This window comes from Bison bison, unplaced genomic scaffold (assembly GCF_000754665.1).
Source record: "Bison bison bison isolate TAMUID 2011002044 unplaced genomic scaffold, Bison_UMD1.0 scf7180017864108, whole genome shotgun sequence".
In the NCBI taxonomy this organism is placed as follows: Eukaryota; Metazoa; Chordata; class Mammalia; order Artiodactyla; family Bovidae; genus Bison; species Bison bison.
In genome coordinates this window covers 6,234,074-6,258,460 of record NW_011494680.1, presented here as the reverse complement: position 1 = coordinate 6,258,460, position 24,387 = coordinate 6,234,074, and the positions used below count along the sequence as shown (strand labels likewise).

At 40.6% G+C, this 24,387-nt stretch overlaps 1 protein-coding gene across 2 annotated transcripts in view; it reads right to left on the bottom strand.

Moving 5' to 3' along the window:
• Positions 1–10,975: 10,975 nt before the first annotated feature.
• LOC104987857 (chromosome unknown open reading frame, human C8orf22) overlaps positions 10,976–24,387 on the bottom strand; it is a 44,469-nt gene continuing 31,057 nt past the window's right edge. The window contains exons 1-5 of one of the 2 annotated variants that reach the window (XM_010838942.1): positions 15,719–15,870; positions 15,354–15,448; positions 13,950–14,027; positions 13,563–13,662; positions 11,379–13,316 (exon numbers count right to left, since the gene is read on the bottom strand). In XM_010838942.1, coding sequence (XP_010837244.1) covers positions 13,124–13,316; positions 13,563–13,662; positions 13,950–14,027; positions 15,354–15,408 — 426 coding nt within the window. In that variant the 5' untranslated portion in view covers positions 15,409–15,448; positions 15,719–15,870 and the 3' untranslated portion in view covers positions 11,379–13,123. Of the gene's footprint in view, positions 13,317–13,562; positions 13,663–13,949; positions 14,028–15,353; positions 15,449–15,718; positions 15,871–24,387 lie in introns of those variants that run through there. The other variant, XM_010838943.1, reaches the window with a different exon arrangement.

Here is a 24,387-nt window from a genome sequence, read left to right as displayed (position 1 = left end):
AATAATTTTAAGCCACTTGTTTAGAAGTAACTTTCTTTGTTCAAAAGTGATTACGGGTATAAAAAGGAACAAGCACAGAACATCTGAAATATTCTACAAGAAATAAAGGCATATTATAAACAAACTGAGTACACCACAACAACAAAAATGTTACTAAGGTTGCCGCTGAAAATTTTGACCAAATATATTGACATGAATAAAAATAGAAAGCAAGGAAAGAAGGAAGAAAAGAAAAGAAAATATAGCCTCCATGAAACAGGATCAAATGATATTTGGCAAAACTAATACAATTATGTAAAGTTTAAAAATAAAATAAAATTAAAAAAAAGAAAAAAAAAAGCAGAAGTTAAAAAACCAAGAGAGCTATAGAGATTTAACAAGAGAGATAAAACACACACAAGTGAAAGAGAAAAATTAAAAGTATTATGACAATCAAGATCAAATTACTTACAGTAAACAGGAGAGTAAAAATCACAAAAACAGCAAGAAACATGGAGGGGAAGAAAGAGAGAAGCAGGCAAATGAAATGGAAACGAATTACACAGAACAGGAAGTTAGGCCAGTGAAAATGGCAGCTTAGGGGGTTCCAGAACTACTTGGTCTCATGAAAGCAATGAGAACAATCATAAAAATGGTCAAATCAGCTCCTTCAGAACTTTGGAAATGAACCAACGGTTTGCAACAGTCCAGAACATTTCTTTAAAAAAAATAAAAAGGAATGAATATTGGTAAGAATGTGAACACTAGCAGTTTATTCCCACATTCCTCTCCCCAGTTCTGTTCAAGCCATGAAAGCCCCAGCCCCCGTGGTGAAAACTAGCAGCCTTCTTCAGCGCCACATACATTCTTCAAGGCTAGACCACCTCAGAGCAGAGCCCACACAGTCCTCAGGGAAAGGAATATAGTCCAAGAATTTCAGGCACAGCCAAACAACCGTGCAAGCGCAGAGGAGGAATTAAAGACAAACATGCCGGAGTGCGGGTGTCCAGGGAACATTGTTCCTACAAGTTATTCTTCAGCAAACTATCAGAGAATGAACCTCAGCCAACCAATTAGTGAATTAAATTATTATGGCAAAATTCCAGCATTGAGAATTGAGTATGTGAATTGTTTGACAGAAGTCTGAAATACATGTGTTAATTATGGTTACAGGAAAAAAATGTAAAAGTCTTGGCAATGTAGAAATGATATTAAATTGCTAAAATTGGAAAGAGAAAGACTGTAGAAGTTTCTGTACAGCTCTGATTTTCTCAATTTTTAAAAATAGCTGATTGACAGAGATCGTTAAATACTGCTAAGCCATATGGTGGAAATATAAGTATATTTGAAGTTACATAGATAAATAAAAGAAAAATAGCATAATCAGTTAAATACATTTGGTGGAGAAGAAAGAAGAAAATACTGTACAAAGGTCTACAATCCTCTTTCTGAAATTTGTAACTCCTGATTTTCAAGATACTAATTTATTTAGACAATTGTTCAACTCCAAACCTGATTTGAATAGGAGGCTTTCTATAATCTCCTTTTTTCTGCCCTCTGTGATCATATAATATTGACATTCTTAGTTCTGTTTGTTGGTATGTAATGCATGGGTAGCACTTACACCTTCACTCTAAAATTCTAAAAATTTGAATTCTGAGAATGTGCCCCGAGGATTTTGTCAAAGGAGGATTTATATGAATTCTATTGTTGTATAGAGTAGAAAACAAACAGGTATTATCTGGAGTTCTAACAGCGTCTTTAAAAGTTGTGGTCACCTTGCTAACCATTAGAGCAAGGAGTAATACAGAGTAGAATTTTAAAGAAGGAAATTCAGTGAGTCAAACAGATGTAAAATTTATTTTAAAATCTATGAAAATAAAAGCCACAGCACAATGTGTGAGCTAAGAAATAATATCAAACATGTCTATTGTATATACATAAATATAAATGGGCTAAACTCATATGCTAAAATAAAAAATAAAACATTAGAATTTAAAGTAAATCTAACTTTAAGTGGTAGGTAAGCAATATCTATAAAGCAAAGAAATTGAAAAAGTTTGTGCAAAAAACATTCAAAACATTCCAGACAAATGAAAGTAAACAAAACTACATATACTGTAATCTTAAAAAAAAAAAAGTGACAGAATTCAGGATTGTAAATAAGTAAATAAATATCTGTCACAATGGGCACTTTACACTGATAACGAGCTCCTTTTATTTTTATGTCTGACAAGTGAATGCAGGTAAAGTCTTGCCGCAAATGCTCTGCAGCTGGAGGCTCCCATGGGTACCATCCAGGTATGTACTCCCCAGTGAAGGAGTCTGAGTCTGGGATGCTGTGAGAGACAGTGACCAGAACATCAGCCAAATGTGTAAGAGCAAAACATCTCCCCCTGCTGACCCACTGGGGTCAGTAGTTCAACAACGCTGTGTTTGAGGTGAAAGGAAAATGTGTACCCTTAAATACTCATAAGCTTTAAAATTTTCATATGGAATGGAAATAAATAAGCTCCAACTGAAGAACTGAAAAATATAACAAAAAATAAATGCAGGGAAAACAAAATGGTAGATAATGCAAATGCAAATATTTTTTAAGATCATTAGAGTAAGGGTAAGACTAAAAATACTAATGCTAACTAGTTATTTGTGATAAACAATGAAATATACAAACATTTACCACCCAGTAGAGAAAAAGGCAGAGAAGGCAATGGCACCCCACTCCAGTACTCTCACCTGGAAAATCCCATGGACGGAGGAGCCTGGTAGGCTGCAGTCCATGGGGTCACTAAGAGTCAGACACGACTGAGCGACTTAACTTTCACTTTTCACTTTCATGCATTGGAAAAGGAAATGGCAACCCACTCCGGGGTTCTTGCCTGGAGAATCCCAGGGATAGGGGAGCCTGGTGGGCTGCTGTCTATGGGGTCGCACAGAGTCGGACATGACTGAAGCAATTTAGCAGCAGCAGGAGCAGAGAAAAAAGGATAAAATATTTTAAAATAAGAAATATTCTGATGGGGAGAGTATAACAACCCTTCAAATTAAAAGAATTCCAAGAGGTTATTTTGATCACTTTTATGCAAATAAATGTGACAGCCTGTATGAACTGGGTAAGACTGATGAAGCGAGGGCAGAGATGCAGCTATTCAGAGAGCTGCCCACCGCCCTTTCCCCCAGCAACCTCACGCTGTTTCTAAAAGGCTGCACTTTCCAGTGGCTTTACTGGATAATTACACCAAATCATTAGGGAACAGATGATGCCAATGCTTTTAACCTCTTCCAGAACTTAGAAAAAGAAAGAAATATTGCAAATTCTTTTCAGGACATAAAGCCAACATTAAAACAAACTCCAAAATGGTATCACAAGGGAAGAAAATTATAGATCAATTTTATAATTAAATGAACTGAGTCATAGGCTCATAGATTAAAATGAACTCCATAGACTTTGAAATGCACTTAAAACATCATCATCCATTCTTCTTTTGAAAAAGTTCTTAAATAGATGCATTCCTTAAAGTTTGCAAGATGCTGAGTGAAAAAGCCACAGCAAGACAAGGTTCCTGATCGGCACCCCAAGAGTCCTTGTGCTGTAGGTCAGGGTGTTTTCAGGGACACAATGTCCTCTCCCCAGCTTGCTTAGTTCAGCTGTGAAGGTCATTTACCTGAAACTGATATGGGTATACCAGACTACACATCTGGACATGAGGCAGAAATGGCATATAAAAACCAAGAAACAGAAGGTAAAGTAATGGTTTGTTTGCAGATTTTATGACTGTTTATTGTTAATTTAAAAATCAACTGAAAAACTATTATAATTCATAATATGCCTAAACAGAAAATTAATATACAGAAATCATTAGTCTGCAATAGACAAACCCAAGCAGTTAGGAGATGGAAGAAAGCACATAAAATATCTAGGAACACAATCAGCTCCCAAAATACATATCAATGTGAGGGAAATTTTAAAATGGAGCTGAGATGCAAATGAAGCCTTGAGCAATAGAAAACCATGCTTAATCTTGGGGGAAATAATTAATTCAACAAGAGTGAACATCCTCCCTAAATTAATCTTGAAAGTTAATGCAGTCACAATACAATAGCAACAATATTTTGGAGGAAATAAAGGGGGTGGGTAAAAGGCAAAGTTTAAAACAGTACAGAAAGAAAGACTCCACTTCTTGGGAATGTGGGGGAGGTGTATTCCTCCTGTATTCGTGCTTAGTCGCTCAGTCATGTCCGACTCTTTGTGATCCCATGAACTGTAGCCCGCCAGGCTCCTCTGTCCATGGGATTCTCCAGGCAAGAATACTGGAGTGGGTTGCCATGCCCTCCTCTGGGAGATCTTCCTAACATAGGTCTCCCACATTGCAGGTGGATTCTTTACTGTCTGGGCCATCAAGGAAGCACATTCCTCCTGTAATAAAACTAAAACCCCTGATGTTATATATAAAACAAGCACAGACGTCTCAGAGAGGGGAATGGCCATGTTCTCACAGCCAAGGAAGGACATGGGGGAGTTCCCTGGGCTTCATTTCTCCCTAATGTATCCTAAGGTCTACCCTGTTGGTTCAGTGGTAAAGAATCCACCTACCAATGCAGATGCAGGTTCAATTCCTGGGTCAGGAAGATCCCTTGGAGTAGGAAATGGCAACCCATTCCAGTATTCTTTTCTGGGAAAACCCATTGACAGAGGAGCCTAGAGGGCTATGGTCCATGGGGTTGCACAGAGTTGGAAACGACTTAGTGACTAAAGAACAACAGTGTATTTCTTTTTTTTTTTTTTTCTAATTTTATTTTATTTTTAAACTTTACATAATTGTATTAGTTTTGCCAAATATCAAAATGAATCCACCACAGGTATACATTTGTTCCCCATCCCGAACCCTCCTCCCTCCTCCCTCCCCATATCATCCCTCTGGGCCGTCCCAGTGCACCAGCCCCAAGCATCCAGCATCGTGTATTTCTAACTGAATACTGTAGGAGACAGCAACCAGGAAACACCAATGAGGGAAACAAACAAAAAGCTATAGTGAGCCTGCTCCGTCAGGTCAGAGGCCCAGGGAAAGGGCCTGCTGGCCAGACCCACAGTTTTGCAATAATCTCTGTCCTGCAGCCAAACAGCACAGAGAATCTTTAGCCGCACCCACCTGGCCAGCAGAGGCAAGTGGGGCCCCATCCCAGACTTCAGGCTCAGGGGCCGACCACCCCACCACAGAGTCTCAGTCCACAATGACTTCACTCAAGTACTCCAAGTTTTGAAAATTAAGTGATTTTATAGACTGCCTTTCTAATATTTATTTTGTCAGCCATAGTGCTGTCACAGACTCACAGAAAAAAACTGTTATCAAAGATACATAACATGCATTTTATATGACAGGTGTGTGATGGAGATAAATCAAGAAAAATGATCGTTTCCTTAAACTGCATTTATCTCTAACATGGATCATGGGTGAATTAGGGGCTGGAAAACAAGAAGTGCATTTTAATTTAAAATGAGCAGTTATTGGTAATCATTACCATTTGAGGATGGAGAAGAAAACTGTCTCCCCGAGGGGAAAATCCTTCCAAACTCCAACTCTCCTTGCAGAGGCTGAAGTCCGCTGGTTGTGCATGTTCAGCTCCTAACCCCTTCTTATTTGAAATAATTTCTCCATGTTACATGATCTTGTGTGTAGTTGTCCAAGGCGCTCTCCCGGACCATTGAGTTCTTAATGCTAAAATGACAACCACAGCTAAATATAGCACTAATAGTAGTGCATAGTAACAAAGTAGTTTGTTTCCTGGGTTTGGGGAAAGGGGTGGTTGCAGTTTATGTCAGTCTAAGAAAGTGCTACTTTTTTTAAATATAAATTTATTTATTTTAATTGGAGGCTAATTACTTTACAATATTGTATTGGTTTAGCCATACATTGACATGAATCTGCCACGGGTGTACACGTGTTCCCCATCCTGAACCCCCCTCCCACCTCCCTCCCCATCCCATCCTTCTGGGTCATCCCAGTGCACCAGCCCCGAGCATCCTGTCTCATGCATCGAACCTGGACTGGCAATTCTTTCACATATGATAATATACATGTTTCAATGCCATTCTCCCAAACTATCCCACCCTCGCCCTCTCCCACAGAGTCCAAAAGCCTGTTCTATACATCTGTGTCTCTTTTGCTGTCTCTCATACAGGGTTATGGTTACCATCTTTCTAAATTCCATATATATGCATTAGTATACAGTATTGGTGTTTTTCTTTCTGGCTTACTTCACTCTGTATAATAGGCTCCAGTTTCATCCACCTCATTAGAACTGATTCAAATGCATTCTTTTTAATGGCTAAGTAATATTCCATTGTGTATATGTACCACAGTGGAAAGCGCTACTTTTCACATCAGTTACAAGTCACCAGGAGCCTCAGCAGAGAATAAATCCCCAGGCTGCAGCTCAGGGCTCTTGATTTCAGATTCCTGGAGATGGAGCTCTATGTCTGCATTTTATCAGGCTCCTCACACAGTTCTTAGATACACCAGACTTTGAGAATTGCAGGGTTGCAGTTTTGCTAAAATAAATTGCTTCTTGTTTAAGCAACATCCAAGGGTTTTATGAGGTTTTTATACTTTTGTAATATATGTCCAGCCTATCTCTCTGTCACCTGTCCTTTTAATCATTTAGCATCAGAGAAACTGCTGCTTCCATTTGAAGAAACCCAGTGCTTCAAGGAAACACTGCAAAGAATGAGTTATAATAACTAGCAGGAGAGACTCAATATTTGAAATTTAATACTTTCTAAAATATTGAAATTTAATATTTTTAGAATTCTAAAGGGAGGAGGATTCTGGAATCCTATAAAAGGTGGTTTCAAAAGGAAAATACTTGAATTGGAATTAGTTGACCTGTTACAGATTAGTTAAACTTTTTAAATATATTTAAGAAAAATTTATTAACCCCATAGACCCCCAAATCCCTCTTCCTCTTCTACAGTGCTGCTGGGAATGAAGTCTAATTTGCTGTCAGTTTTGGATCCAGCTCCCACGGATTCCTGAATTCAGTCTTCTTTCAGCTCTTTGATTCACCATCAGATAGACTCAGATGAGTTCCCACCTCAGGGACCGCCCCGAGTGGAGCCAACCTGACGCAGCTCGGAGGCAGGACCCTCCATGTATAAGAGGGAATGTGGCCTCCTCCAGGATGCTCAGTGGCATCAGTGACAGCACAAGATGGATGAGCATTGGAATCCATCAAGGAGGACATAGGACAACGTAACGTGATACATCTACTTGGTGGCCTTCCCCTGTATTCTCTTTTCATGACATTGAAACATGTAAAATATCATGTAAGAAACGAGTTGCCAGTCCAGGGTCGATGCAAGATAATGGATGCTTGGGGCTAGTGCACTGGGACGACCCAGAGGGATGGTATGGGGAGGGAGGAGGGAGGACGGTTCAGGATGGGGAACACATGTATACCTGTGGCGGATTCATTTTGATATTTGGCAAAACTATTACAATTATGTAAAGTTTAAAAATAAAATAAAATAAAATAAAGAAATTTAGCTTGAAATCTGAAGACAGATAACTCCCTCAAAAAGTTGTTTTAAGACTGCACAAATACTTTCAAAGGTAGTTTATTTGAAAATAGAATGTTTGTCTCTTTCCTTGCAAAGGAATTTCAACATCCTAACCTTTGCTTGAGTTGCTATCCAAAACGTAGTTCCAGTAACCGTTCATTTATTAATTCAAAACCCTCTGCTAAGCATGTTAAAAAGAATAGAATATTTATGAAACTCACACTCTGTGACTCTTAGTCAAATAATTACTATAGTGAAAAGGATTTAATATATTTTGTGTTTACAATCTGGAGGCAAATAAGTCTCAGTATATCCAATTAAAATATGTTGAAGCAAAACTTTTACATTCCACTGATGCTAGATAAAGGGCTTCCTTATTGGCTCAGATGGTCACTAATCTGCCTGCAATGCAGAAGACACGGTTTCAGTCCCTGGGTTGGGAAGATCCCCTGGAGGAGGGCATGGCAACCCACTCCAGTATTCTTGCCTGGAGAGTCCCATAGACAGAGGAACCTGGGGGGCTACAGTCTCAAAGAGTCCAATACGATTGAAGTGACTTAGCATGCATTCATGCCTCCCTTCCTCCATCAACATCTTGAGAAACAAGTAAGAAACATGAAAAAAATTTTCAGGTGCCAAACCTAAAATACGTTCTTTCTAAACTATTGAGAAAGGAGAGTAACTGTGTAGTAGTCTGTTTTTCTAGGTAATATAAGACAGTTCTATATTTTGAACAGAAAGTAGCAAAAAAACAAATAAGAGTAGTACTTGGTATGAGAGGTGGGAAGACAATGACTTCTGAGACTGGAGACCCTGGTGAGGAGGGCCTTTGGGTGATCTGACTTCATACCGTTACTGCACAGCATGCCTTTGGACAATTCACTAGATGACAGATTTCTTAAGAAGGAAGCACAGAACCCCAGGCCCCACCATTTCTCATCCTGAGCTCAGCTGGAAACAACGCTGTAGACAATGTGACCTCCACAAGGAGGACACCAAACTCACCCAAAGCTTCTGTCCCCTGACGACAGTGTCACAAGGTACTGGAAACAGGTGGACAGCGTGGTCAGTCAGTCTGGTGTCCGCGAGAGTGCCTTGCTCAAAGGTGGCCACTTCCCCCCTCAGGGTCCGGTCCCTGGCCACCTTCCCTATGAGCCCTCTCCTAACCAAACCAATCAAAGCCTCTCTTGCTCAAAGGTGGCCACTTCCCCCCTCAGGGTCCGGTCCCTGGCCACCTTCCCTATGAGCCCTCTCCTAACCAAACCAATCAAAGCCTCTCTGCCTCCACCTCTGTCCTGGCCTAGTCGCACTTCGACATAACACCTTGTTTTATCTCCTTTACAGCACTTACCACTGCGGGAAACCATCTTCCACGTTGATTTAGTGTTTACTCTCCTCTGCTAAAATGTGACGCTTCTTGGGAACAGCCCAGCTCTAGCCAAAGAAGCAGTGTCGTTCATCTGACCCATATTTATTGTTATGTCACAAGCTGGGGATAAAATGTCAAGGAGAGCAGACGTGATCCTTGTCCTCATGTGGTTTATGGTGCAGTGGGGGAGACGTATATTATGGTGCCGTGGAGAAAAGACATAACATGACACATGTAAAATTATCACTGTGGTGAGTGCCGAGAAGGAGAGAAACACAGGCTATCAGCGCCTATGATAGAACATCTAATTTAGTTAAGTAGATCGGAGGTTTCTCTGGGGAAGAGGCTTTTGAGCTAAGATTTAAGATGCATAGACATGAATTAAGGGAATAGAGTGGGGGCTGGGGATGCCCCATGGCAGGAAGGAAGATGGTGCCAGAAGGATGGACAGAGGATGATTGATGGGGCTGGACCACTGGGCACTGGGGGCATGAGAGACAGGAGTGGGTGGGAAGGATCTATGTGGCAAGAATATGCGGCAGGACGGGGCAGGGTGTGACTTTATCCTGAGAGTAATGGAACCATCGAATGCTGTGGAGGTGTGAGTACGCCTGTTCTTGTGTTCACAGGAGAAAATTAGCAGATTTGAATTTTGTGAAGATGACTGTGATTTATCTATAGAAGAGATTTAGAAAGGACAGAAGTGGACCACTGGAAGCATGTCCTGGCAGTGCCCTCAGGAGACATGATTGCAACTTGGATTCAGTTAGTAACGATGGGAAAGGAAATGAGTAGGTAGATCCTAGAAACACACAGAATGAAATTTAAAGGGCTTGGTGTTGGATTGGTCATAAGGGAACCTCACCTCCCTAATCATCTGGGCTGATGAGTGAAGCTGCCAGTCTCAACTATAGGGGACAGTGTGGGCCTCAGAGAATGCTGTTGGGGGGTGGTGGTGGATTAATTATGACTGTCTCCACTTCTTGAATGTCTATGAGTTAGAAGTTTAGCTCTGTGCTATTCAACCCAGACAATTATTTATATCCGCACTCTCTAGTAGCCCAGTGGAATTCTGCAATTTTGTTTCCCACAACCCTTGTTGTTGTTGTTCAGTCACTAAGTCATGCCCAACTCTTTGTGACCCCATGAACTGCAGTATTCCAGGCCTCTCTGTCCTTCACTATCTCCCGGAGTTTGCCCAAGTTCATATCCATTAAATCGGTGATGCCTTCCAACCATCTCATCCTCTGCTGCCCTCTTCTCCATTTGTCTGCAATCTTTCCCAGCATCAGGGTCTTTTCCAATGAGTCAGCTGTTTGCATCAGATGGCCAAAGTATTGGCCTAACAACCCTAACTTCTACAAAATGTATGAAACATCAAATAGGCCTGAACTCCAGCAGGAGGACTTCAGAGAGAATTGGACTGGCTGTTGGCGGCTTTATCTGTAATGAATATGGGGCCAATAATATCCAACCTGCCATCAAAACCACTTCACAAAAAGGTTAGTGGAATCTCAGCATAAAATGTCACAGAAACTGAGGGCAAATTATCAAAGCTTTGTTTGATTTGATACCAACATCCAGGGCCAGTCAAATAGCATTTCATACATCACACTAGAATGATCATAGCATGTTTCAGATCACATGGACACCCCTCTGACATAACTACCTTTACTATTTATTATCTCCTCAGTAGGCAGCAAAGCCAGGAGATGTTTTAACTAAAGCAACAGTTATGCTGAGACCTACATCTGAGGTACTTTTTAAAGTACAGCCCCAAAGTGTCTGAATGGTAGGAAAATTGCATTAGAATCAATTATCTAGAATTTACCTAGGAGACATTTTGTTGTCACTATTTCTGTCATCATAAGTCTGTAGAAACTCTGGAATAGCACAAAGCAAGCCTTTCAGTTTTTAATCATTATATGTGGTATAGTCGCAAAGTTATGTTCGATTCTTTGCAACCCCATGGGCTTCAGCCACCAAGCTCCTCTGTATGGGCTTCTTCAGGCAAGAATACTGGACTGGGTTGCCATTTCCTTCTCAAGGGGATCCTCCTGACCCAGGGATTGAACTTGGGCATCCTGCATTGCTGGCAGATTCCTTACTGACAGAGCCACCAGGGAAGCCAATCATTATATGAGTTCACTATGACATTATTTTTTGGAAAGATTCCTAATATTTTTCAGAGGATCTATAGCTATACATCTATCTATCTGGCAACTACAAATCCGCAAAGATAGATGTAGTGTGTGTGTGTATATATGTATACAGTACTCTAAAGTGCTTAATAACTATAGATGTTCATGATAATATGTTGGATTTAAAACCTTATGTAAAATTTAATTATCTTAAACAATAATAACTTTCAGTAACAGCACTAAACACATTAAAAATACTGCAAACACAAAGGCAAAAGTGTAACTTAACAAACAGTATCTTTCTAAGTAGACAAAGTAAATACCAACTTGATAGCTTATTTGGGGAAATTTATCCAATAAACTAAACAAGCCATCTGTTCACACAAATCCCAAGTGATTACAAAAAAAGGAATTTGTTAATAATCTCAAATAAAAAACAAAACCCCCCACAATTTACCATTTTGTTTCATTGTGTTTTTCTCTCACTTTGGAAAAATTCAGTCTTCAATCATGCTAATTTGATTTTAGAGTAAAGGCAAATGAAATGTAGAGCTCAAAGGTTTAATGAGCCTCCACAAACGCATAAAAAATGTAAAGGCAAGTAACCATTAGAAGAGCAGTAATATGTCAGCAATGAAGTACTCCTGGGCCACAGGGATGTTCGAATCCCTTCACTGACAGCAAAGTGATGAAAGAACATGACTTAGAAGGAGGACACATCCCATCTGGAGGGACCAGTGAAGGCTGGTGAGGTGTCCATCACTGAGGAAGCCATCCTGCCATAGCTGTGTGGTCCTGTGGTTGGCAGAAAGACAGTGCTCCCTTCAGGTGTTTAGTGCATCATCGGCCACACCAGCATCGTAGCATCCCCAACTGCTAAGACTGGCATCGTACGTTGAAAGATATTTGCAAGCAGTATCAGAAAATCTTCAGCTGAAACTCCTTTGGCATTATCTACCAAACATGAAGAAAAGTAGGAAATACTCTGTCCTATGTCAGGAATATTCACATTCAGAAAGTGTATTCCAGCCCTCCTCTACGTGTTCCAAATTATACACAAAAACATGCTCATATTAGTCAATTTGTAAAGGTACAGAAAAATACAAAGGAGTAAATGAAAACCACCCAAACTCCCATCTCTAAAAATAACCATTGTTACCATTTTGATATATTTCCTTCCTGTCTACTCTTAAGCATATATACCTTTTAAATACAACAAAGTCCACACCATATACAGATTATCCTGCTTTTTTTCATCTAACTTGGTATCATCATGGTTTTCCATGTTGTTGAAAATAATTTACAATCATGAATTTTAAAGTCTGCATAACCAATTATGTACAGTAATGCATTCAACAGATAATGTATTTATGGGTATGTTTTCTATTTCCAATGTTCATGATTAAAAATACAATTTCTGCAACTTTTTTTTTACACTTCTGAATCCAGGGCTCTAAAACAATTATGTTAGGCATGAATGCTTCAGTTTTCAGGCATAATAAAACAATTAACAGATGTAATGAGAGTTTAACAAATTTTTTGAAAATTAACACACAATTTTTGATTTTTAAAAAATTTGAAAAAGTATAAGGTAATGAAAAGGCTATTTCACATGAATCTCTATATTTGAAGGTCACATGTTTTCAAAGTCTTTTCCAGTGTTTTCCATGTAGCGGACACCGTGGCAGGAATACTCTCAACATTGAAGCAAATGCCTAAACTTTTGCCGTCTGTGTGGCTGCAGTGGTCTTGTTTTGTAAGTGAGATATCCAGAAGGTTTTCATCTTCCTATAGAGGAGATCACCAGGAGTAGCTCAGGTGCTAAAGGGTCCGGGGGTCACACCTGCAGGGCCTCAGCGGGTGGCTATTACATAGAGTTGCAAACAACGGTAATACTTTACATAGTGTAGTAACTGTTACAACACTGCCCTCCAAACCGCAAAGCAAAGATCATCAGCTGAGAAATGCTCATTTGTAAGCTAGGTTGTCTTCACAGTCCAGGTAAACTGCAAAAATATTGCTGAAATAGTCCCAGACGTGCCCAATTCATTCCTGTGTCATTTTGATATATCCCCATCATTGGGGGGAATTTGTATCTTTGGGGGCACCATGAAATGGTCCGGGCTTGTCTTTTACTGTTTGACTGTTCCGGAATCTGTTTACTGTTCCAGAATCAGCCATTTCTCCAAGGAGCTGTGATTCCTCTTGGAGTAGAGAGTGGTTATTTGTTCCTGAAGGTACCTTGCTTCTGCTTCCTGGTCCATTCCCCCTAAACCATAATAATAACGGCATATAAGTTTTCCATTTCTCTTTGGAGACAGAATGCTCAGATCTGACTAACGATTAACTAAAAGAAACTGTGTCCCCACCTCTGCCCTCCAGTACAGGTTACATAAAAGACTTCACCTTCCAGAGAGGACCGTGTTTTATCCCTGCCGGTTGATGTGATAATTATGACACGCACTGCTTTCATCTGAAAAGGAAATATTCTTATCGGAAAAAAACTAAAACTTACCCACAAGCAGACTGGTCTTCACCTTTCACATTTGAAAGCACAGGTACAGATTGAAAAAAGGATTTAAACCACCAGGTGGATTCTGCCACTTCGGGTAATCCTATCAAATAAAATTCACATTTGTTGTTTAGTCGCTCAGTTGTGTCTGACTCTTTGTGACCCCATGGACTGCAGCACGCCAGGCTTCCCTGTCCTTCACCCATCTCCCAGAGTCCGCTCCAACTCCAGTCCATGTGTCGGTGATGCCATCCAATCACCTCATCCTGTCACCCCCTTCTCCCCCTGCCGTCAACCTTTTCCAGCATCAGGGTCTTATCAAACACAATTGAGAGACGAAAAACAAAGGGAAATAGGCAGGGTGGTGCTGATAAGAAATGAACTACATACCTAGCTGGGTTTTGTCATCACCTACGAAGTTGGCAGAATCAGGGCCAGTTAAAGAGGTGCCTGAAGAAACACTGGCCTCTGTAGGAAAGAAACAATAATAAACAAGCAACTAAATAATAAGCCAACACAGATTTTTACATATAAACTCTCAAGTAGCATGTCTGAAATCATTTAATCCTGGATTAGGAACTGAAAATTTGGTTATATTACCAGCCCACTAGAAGTCTCCAGAATAATGCATATTACATTTTTATTAATAAAGTATATTCCTTTCCATGGTGAACAACTGTCACACAGATATTAAGTAGAATTTAAAATATATAATAAATGTTATCAAATTCAAAATCTTAAAAAGTACAAAATCAAGAATGAATATTATTGTACTATATTAAATATATTACTTGTATACAAGTCATATATAATGTATTATATTTAAATATCCTACAGAAGTTATCAAATTTAGAAATAAAAGAATCATTTTAAAAGAAAAACATCTAATTTGTCATATCATACTTCTATTTTAAATCTAAGTGTTGTAAAAGATAAGAATAGAAAAATAACTTTTAAGAATGTAATAACTCTAAGAACATGGGCATAGGTTAACTTTGGGTGGGGGAAAATAAATTAGTAGATGTTTCCATCTCTTGTCTACAAATAACCCTTGAAATAAGACTTTTCTACAAGCTGGTATGACTTAAAAAATGATAGCTTGGTTCTGAAATGATTGTTTCATTTTATGAAATTTCTGAATTTTCTTCGAGAAGCTATACTTTTCCATTTAGCTATAAATTTACACAGATGGAGAGATAAATAAAAATAAAACTGGCCAGGTAGAAGCTGACCTACTAACCACAGGAGAAAATGAAAATGAGAGCGTCTCTGAAACACATTTGTGCTACTTCTTTTTTCTCAGAAATGAATATTTTATTTATGCAAAATTATCAGGTTTTAGTGTATCCTATTAAAGGTAAGGCACATGAAAGTAAAACCCACAGGAATGAGTTGCCATTTCCTCCTCCGGGGGATCTTCCTAACCCAGGGATGAAACCCTCAAATCCTGCATTGGCAAGAGTATTCTTTGCCATTAGCGCCACCGGGGAAGCGCCCGCCCTCCCCCCAAGCCCGCCAAAATTGTGAAATATAAGCTTATTTTTACTTATTTATGTGTTAATGGTTTTATGGCTATAACAAAACATAGTTAAAGCAAAGTGATGAGGTTTGACAGTTTTTACTGATTCGGGCAGTCTCTGATAAGCTCTATTCCTATTTTTTTCACTGTCACAAAGAATTGTCATATTCTTCCTTTAGTTCTGACAGGACATGATACGTAGGTTAATTATACCCCACAAACATCACCTGAGATCATATTCTCTAGGGCCACCCTCTAGAGTTGTTACGACTCACTTCGATAATACTGATTTCTGGCCAGAAGACAACCAGCGGAAGGCACGGATGCCATTGTCCCCTGAGCAGGAGCCAGTGAGTTGGTGACCAGCAGCCTGCAAAACGGGCGATAAGAGGCTAAAGTTAAAGTTAATTAGGTTCCTGTTCCTTTTCCCATGAGTATTTTTTGTAAAGCAACATAGCTCACCATGTAATAAATATCCCATAAAGAATTAAAGAGTTCACACAAAGTTGTGATCAGATTCATTGCCATAAACAAAAAATGCAATTCATTAGGTGAAAACACAAGAAAAAATATATATCCAAATATAACCATGTCCACAGCTGGCTCCAGAAGTGTAAACACAGCCCTGACCATCACTCACCTGCCTGCTTTCTTCAGCCTGCTCTTCCAAGGAACGTGGGTCTACAGCTTCTTCAGAAAATGCAGACTTGGGAAGGGCTGATTGATGGTGATCCAGGACAGACCTGCCATGGGGCAGGGGGTGAGCCGTCTGTGAGCACAGCACCCCTCGGTCTGGAAGGCAGAAACCTGAGCTGGGAGTGGACGCAGGTGGGCACTGGGCCACCACAGGCGGAGCCAGAGGCACCCTGCCTGCCTGCGTGCCCTTGACTGGGTCAGCCTGCCAGCGGGGGCTGTGGGCCAGGCAGGTCTTGGCCCGGACGTAGTGTTGTCCTGGCCCTCTGGACAGTCCTGGTTCAGGACTGCTGGCTTGACAGGGAGGGAGGTAACAGCCACTCTGGGGACAGAGACACAAACGTGGTCAGTCACGCAGCTGGGGACAGCACCACGCTGGGCTCTGAGGGGGACACCACGGACAGGCTGCAGGCCAGCAGGAGGACTGGATGTCATCACAGCCACGGGGATGCAGTGCAGAGGCACAGGGTCTTGGGGAACAGGAAAGAGGTCGGGGAAGCGAGGGAGCCTTCCGGAGGAGGGCCGTTCACTGCACCCCCAGTGGACAGCAGGTTAGAGAGCCCAGCAAGTACAATCCAAGACACATGGGAATCATGGGGACTGAGGAAACAGGAGCTTGATAGCCTTCTAGCAACACTGCTGATTGAAGCAAAAGCTGAATTTCTGTTCTGCTTTTAGCAATGGTCCTTACTTGAACTGCTTTGCCATTTCCTAGACTCAGTTTGCCAAGAGGTCCAGCTGTGGATCCCTGGATGTTAGGAAGAAGATGCTGTCAACTGGTGATTCAGTTCATTTGGCGGCTGTTGGTTTCACCGGCTTAAAGCAATTTTGGCAACGTGTACAGAATTGCTCATCACCTATGTTCAAATTTACTCAAAATATTTGTCTTAGTTTGCCATCATGGTTCTTTTTAAATACCTACTCTACCTGGTTATGACTCCTTTCTGTTGCCAGTGTTATTCATTTCTGCCTTTTCTCCTTTTGTCTTGATTAATTTTGCTGGCGGTTTCTCTATTAAATCTTTCTTCCAAAGAACTACCTCTCTTGTTTTTAGGTTTTATATTTTATTTCCTGTCTTCTTTTATTCTTCTTCCTTTTATTTACTTTAAGGTTATTCTTGTTATCTATTTCAAAATATTTTTTACTGCTGTTATGACATTTCTTGAATATTTGAATTATTTAGTGATGCTTTTCTAGACATATACTTTCTCTGGTAGCCTAGAGGGTAAAGCATCTGCCTGCAATACAGGAGACCCTGGTTCGAACCCTGGGTAGGGAAGATCCCCTGGAGAAAGAAATGGCAACCCACTCCAGTACTCTTGCCTAGAAAATCCCATGGACGTTGAAGCCTGATAGGCTACAGTCCATGGGGTCGCAAAGAGTCAGACACGACTGAGTGACTTCACTTTCACCTCCTAGACATATAAATGTTCTCAATTATCTTTTAATTGATGATTCCTAAATACCCTATGTTGTCAAAAGAGTCTTCTCCTTTTTATTCATTCTTTCAAATAATTTTGGAAGTGGCTTTCTGTGTATTGATAATAGTACATATTCTTCCATTGCACAGTCATGATTTTGTATCTATTTGATTGTTACTTAATTATGTTAAACAAACGATTTATGTACTTACTGATGTCTTACCATCTGCCCTCCCAGTCTGTAGTGTGATCGCATCAGTTGAGTCTGTCCATTTTGGCCTCATGTGTTTTGCAGCCGTGTGGGCAAGTGTGCACAGAATCCTGATGTCATAGCTTCTTGGTGGATCTTGGATTTTACTTTCCTTTATCAGCACTAATGGTTTAACTTCTGCCCTAGATTCTCATTGGTCTAATGCTAATTTTGTGGCACCTGCTTTTTTATATGCAATCAGAAATTGTCTCCTTTCATCTCTTTATTTTCTATCTGTTCTGTTTCCTTTTAAAAATAACCTATCAGCTCCCTTTAGCTACATTATTTTCTCCTAGTTTTACAGATGCACTTTCTGTCACAGTTGTTGAACTGTTGGCTGAGTTGCTTAGCACTAAATTTCTTCACAAATTTTGGGATGTGGATTTGCAGGTTCCTTCTGAGTGGTAGGTAACTTCCATTGCTCTGTCCAGCTGTGCACCACCCCTGGCCACTATACCACACCTCTCTCCTATCTGGTGGTATCAAGATTTGACCCATGGTTTTAGTTTTTGAAAGATTCAAAAGTGAGTCTCTCAAAGACAGGGGGTTTAGTTCCATTCAGTCACTCAGTTGTATCCGACTCTTTGCAACCCCATGTACTGCAGCATGCAAGGCTTCCCTGTCCATCACCAACTCCCAGAGCTTGTTCAAACTCATGTCCATTGAGTTCATGATGCCATCCAACCATCTTAACCTCTGTCATCCCCTTCTCCTCCTGCCTTCAATCTTTCCCAGCATCAGGGTCTTTTCTAATGAGTCAGTTCTTCGTATCAGGTGGCCAAAGTATTGGAGTTTCAGCTTCGACAGTCCTTTCAATATTCAGGACTGATTTCCTTTAGGATGGACTGGTTGGATCTCCTTGCAGTCCAAGGGACTCTCAGGAGTCTTCTCCAACACCACAGTTTAAAAGCATCAATTTTTCAGTGCTCAGTTTTCTTTACAGCCCAACTCTCACATCCATACAGGACTACTGGAAAAACCGTAATTTTGACTAGACAGACCTTTGTTGGAAAAGTAATGTCTCTGCTTTTTAATATGCTGTCTAGGTTGGTCATAGCTTTTCTTCCAAGGAGCAAGCATCTTTTAATTTCATGGCTGCAGTCACCATCTGCTGTGATTTTGGAGCCCAAGAAAATAAATTCTGTCACTGTTTCCATTGTTCCCCCATCTATTTGCCATGAAGTGATGGGACCGAATGCCATGATCTTCATTTTTGAAGGTTGAGTTTTAAGCCAGCTTTTTCACTCTCCTCTTTCACTTTCATTAAGAAGCTCTTCAGTTCCTCTTCGCTTTCTGCCATAAGGGTGGTGTCATGTGCGTATCTGAGGTTATTGATATTTTTCCTGGCAATCTTGATTCCAGCTTGTGCTTCATCCAGCCCAACATTTTGCATGATGTACTCTGCATATAAGCTAAATAAACAGGATGACAATATACAGCCTTGACGTATACCTTTTCCAATTTGGAACCAGTCTGTTGTTTCATGTCCAGTTCTAACTGTTGCCTCCTGAACTACATACAGATTTCTCAGGAGACAGGTAAGGTGGTCTGGTATTCCCATCTCTTGAAGAACTTTCCATAGCTTGTTGTGATCTACACAGTCAAAGGCTTTAGCATAGTCAGTGAAGCAGACGTTTTTCTGGAATTCTCTTGCTTTTTCTATGATTCAACAGATGTTGGCAATTTGATCTCTGGTTCCTCTGCCTTTTCTAAATCCAGCTTCAACATCTAGAAGTTCTCAGTTCATGTATTGTTGAAGTCTCGCTTGGAGAATTTGGAGCATTACTTTGCTAGCATGTGAGATGGGTACCCTATATATTTTTGCTTTAGCGACACCCAGTACAAAATCCAACACATACCATAGTTCCTATTCTGAAAATCTGACAAAACCAATGTAGTCTTCCTCCTGTGTGTGGTAATGAGGGTTATATCCTTGGCTAATGATTAAAATGTTATAATAGGGCTCCAATTTCCACACCATAACCATGACATAAGGCAGGCTAATTTCTCCCCGATTGTTCTCTGACTCATGTTATTTTCCAATATCTCACTATTAAAATTAGATCCATCCACATTTCACTGAGTCTTTTATCCTAAAATTAAGTTATGCAAACATTTCTCTTTGATTATAACACACACTTCAAACTTAATGGACATCTCATTAAAGGAAGAGAAAGGCATATTTAAGAAAGACTATGGGGTCGCACAGAGTCAGACACGACTGAAGCGACTTAGCAGCAGCAGCAGCAGCAGCATTGCTAGTCACAGTCCCCCATAGTCTCTCTGAGGGGTGACCAGTTTATTACATGTGAGACACTATTACTCTTTCTGGGTTTGTTGATGATGGATGAAGTTGGAGACAGATATCCGATCGTTGTTTTGTAGAGCATGGAAATTCATGGCAGAAAGATGGTTGTGCTTATAGAAAATTCACTACCACCCTGTGCTGTTAGACCACTGACAAGGGGAAATCAGAGTCTGGGTGACTTCACTGCCTCTGCCTCATTCCAACTCCAGTCTGAGATGTCTATGTGTGCACACAACACACTGGGGGTCTTTAACATGCAGTGACATTGGAATCAGTGAACATGCCCCGTTAAACATAAACACTCTGTTGTTGTTATCCACTCAGTGTTATCCGACTTTTTGAGACCTCATGGACTGTAGCCCTCCAGGCTCCTCTCTCCACAGGATTTCCCAGGCAAGAATACTGGAGTGGGTTGCCATTTCCTCCTCCAGGGGATCTTCCCGACCCAGGGATCGAACCTGCATCTCCTCCATTGGAAGGCAGATTCTTTACCACTGAGCCACCAGGGAAGCCCAAAAACATACACAAGGCCTCTATAATACCCAAGGCTTCAAATGAACACTGTTCAGTTCAGTTCAGTCACTCAGTCGTGTCCGACTCTTTGTGACCCCATGGACTGCAGCACGCCAGGCCTCCCTGTCCATCACCAACTCCCAGAGTTTAGTCAAACTCATGTCCATTGAGTCCGTGATGCCATCCAAATATCTGTGGCCGGTGCTTTATAGCTGAATCACCCTTCACCCCTCACCTTCCTCCTGTACCTGCCTGAGTCACCAAGGATGAACTTACAGTTCACAGTGTCAGATTCAAGTGGTGCCAGGGGACAGCTGTGGACCTGGGACCTCGAGGGTCCCACCTTGCTCACACAGCTCAGGATTCTGTCCCTGAGGCTGACTATTGGTCCCCCTGCCTTACAGCTGCCAGAGGTGATAAATCCTTCACCTGCAGACTCTTACCATCCACCTACACTGGTTAATACTCTCTCTCCTTTCACAGATTTTTCCAGTGTGTGGATGCCATCCCACTACATCCAGCTCATCCCGATGTCCAGTGATAGCTGCTTCTCTGACCATCACACCCCTGAGCAGCTATGGATGCTGGACCAGCCCCTGCCACAGTGCCCCCCACCCCTCCACACCCAAATCACCACTGGTAGAGGCTGTAATAGCCACCCTGGTCTGCCGGGGCTTCTGTAACAAAGCAGCAGAGATGAAGTGGCTTAAACCACTGAAATTTGTATTTTCTCTTCTCCCGGTTCTGGGGCAGCATTGGGCTCTTCTGAGGCCCTGTCTTTGGTTTGTAGCCTGTTCTGTGTCTTCACAGGGTTGTCTTCTGTGTGCCCGTGTCCTAGTCTCCTCTCTTAACGGGCACTCAGTCACATTGGACCAATGTCCCATCCTAACAATGACATTTGAACTTAGTCACCTCTTTAAAGACCTTATCTCCAAATATAGTCACATCCTGAGGTCCTGGGGGCTAGGACTTGACCACGTGCCTCAGCCTGGAATGGCCTGCTGGAGTTTCCCATGGGCTGTGGCGCTTCACCCATCACCAACCACAGGGGCCACACAGCTGCCAACCAGGTGAAAGGTGCTCCAACTCTGAAACCCCAGCCCCAGGGTGCCCTGTCCTTGGCCGGATTTCCTGGAGAGCAGAAAGTGAGACGCACATGGCGACACTTGTGGGACAGAAAGAGGCCTTGGGCGCTACCTGTTCAATCCATCAATCTCATCAACACGTCACGAGATCACTCAGACAGCTTGCCAGGTAAAGCGAGATTTCAAACACAAAGTGTATGCTGAGCACAAAAGCTTTCATTTCAGACATGAATTGATTGAATATCCTGAATTATATCCATTTTGATGTATCTTTATCCATAAATCTGGGCACTGCTATCACTGGAACATGATGTACATAGTTTCTGACAAAAAATTTCATATGCTGTGGTCATGTTTTCACTGATCCTTTGACTAAGCTTACAAGAAATAGTTTCTTATTTAGAATTAAAACCAGAGAAGCCATGAACTTTAGAGGCAGAAACATGAGATTCATTTTTAATCGACTCATAGTAATTATCAAAGAGCACAAATCAACCCAACATGTTGAAAACATTAGATTGTGCATTCTTCCCTCGAAATAAATATTTTAAGTCTGAGATTTACACATAAAATGAAAGAATATTTTTCACAGTGATATTTATTTTACTGTACTTTTCACTCCTTGTGCCTGATGGAGAGTAGAGTTTTTAAATGTGACATTTTTCACTTCCTATCTGCTTTTTTTTTTCTCTTACAAAAATAACTCTGCTCAACTTTCAGATGAAGTATCAACTTTTATCAGATGATCCAAAACACAAGTGGATTTTGATCTTCAGCCCAGGGAAGGAAGACTGTCTCTATGAATTTCATCAGCAGAGAGGAAGGGGAGGAAAAAAGGACTTCTGGCAGAACTTTCCCAAACTGTTGCCAGGAGCCATAGAAAGCTCACTTGTATTGCAAACCCATTATAACATTATAAAATAGTTTTACGTATTCAAGGTAATTTATGAATGGTTAACTACAGAAAGGCAGAAGCAATCAAGGTTACGTGAGTCACAGGGTGTTTTAATAAAGTGTTAGATTCTAGTGGTGTCAGATCTACGTGTATGTAAATACAGGCCCTCAATCACAAAAACATGCCTAGATGTGAAATTTTAGCTGCTTGTATAGTAAATGTTTGTAAAACTAGTTTTACCTGAAATCCAGAGAAAATACTGGTGAAATATTTGCTGAAAATTTAATTGCTTCAATCAGTGGCACAACTTTCTGTGTATACATCTATAGATGTATCTCTATGTAAAGATAAAATAAAGATTTTATCTTTATCCCAAAGATAAAATCTAGGATCCTTTCATGAATCCAGGCTCATTTCAGATTAGGGTGGATTTTCACAGGGGTTTTGATGTTTCATAACTCTTCGCCAAGGCTGCATCACCTTCCCCAAATCATCCCTCAGAACCACCCTACCTTACTAATGTTTAGTCACTTCAGTTGTGTCCGACTCTTCAGCTGTGACCCAATGAACTGTAGCCTCCAGGGCCCTCTGTCCATGGAATTCCCCAGGCAAGAATATTGGAGTGGGCTGCCATGCCCTCCTCCAGGGGATCTTGCCAACCCAGGGATCAAACCCACGTAAACCAGGACAAATTTCCTTGTATTGACTTCCCATTATGGATAGTTTCCTCTTGTATCTACTGGGGAAGAAAGCTAATGAAATTCAGAACCCAGTCCATTTAGGTCTGGATTTTGTGTAAAAGTGCTGGGTAAGCAAGATGGCATCCATCTCCCTACATCTTTATTTCTTTTTGCAAGAACAGGACTATTAAAGTTTAAATATACTTCAAAATATTGCACCTAAGGATCTTTAAGTTGGTGTATGCTCTGAAAAACATGATACAAGATGCCCCTTATTAGCAATTCAATCCAATTCGTGTTCTCCTTTTACTTTAAAATTAATCTCTAATTGTACATTAGATATCTGTGAAAAAATCATGAACTATTGTAGCCTCTTTTAGCAAATCTCCAAGGGAATATGTCTACTGGAGTTGGGCTATAGAGTAAATAATCATATTAGAGGCCAAGGGCTTCCTTCAGTGAACTCTGTAGAACTAACTTTCCTTGATCATTAAAAACAGTCCGCCTTTGTAGCAATTTTACATCCTTGGTGAACGTAGCCCTTTTATGAAGCATCTCCATGGAAGTATCTTTGATTTGATATTTTATTGAGAATTGAACAGAATTAATACATGTTTTCTGTAGGGCTTATGCTACAATATACCCAATGACTGCAAATTCACTGATTTCATTTTATCAAACATAACCAGTAATGAGTTTAGAGTAAACAAAACAGAAGCCACTCTTTCATGTCTAGTGGGAATACTCTTGAGTTTGTTTTAACTTTTAATTAATTAAGATGTCCATACAAGGGATCAAGTGTTTATGATTTTTCAATGAATATTTATGAAAGCTCATTGTCCAAAATTCACAAGCATTCATTCAGACTCATTAAAAACGTTCATGAATATTTCACCCAAAACAGAGATCATAAACTGAAGCACTTTGTCATCCTTTCAAGAGCCACGTAAAGAATATCCATGAACATAAACCACACATATGTTGGTGAGCATCAGTGTTTCTTCCTTTGGAACATATGACCTCTTTACTTGGGATCAGCAGTGTTTTAGACCCCATCTGTCATGTTAGCAAGAGGTGTTCAATAACTCTCAAAAAGTTGGGGGGCAGGAAAGACAAAGTTCTAATACTGAGTTTGAGGCAACAATTACCAAATTCTGAAACACTGACGAATTAATTTTACAATCTAGAAGTCAGAAGTCAAACGTCATCATCAAATGATAGACTAAGATGAGAATGAATTTTCCAGCAAGTAGATCCATGTCACAGCTGTTTACAGAGTGGTTGCTATGTGTCAGGCCCCAGGCTACTATTTTTACTTTTGAGAATCCTGTGGACTGAGTGAAGACTCCTGAGGATTAACAGAGTGTCACATCTCTGTCTACAACAGAATGGAAAGTAGGAGTTGAAATCACAATGGCATTTTCAACAGACATCTGGTGTTTATCACTCATGGACACTAGTCTT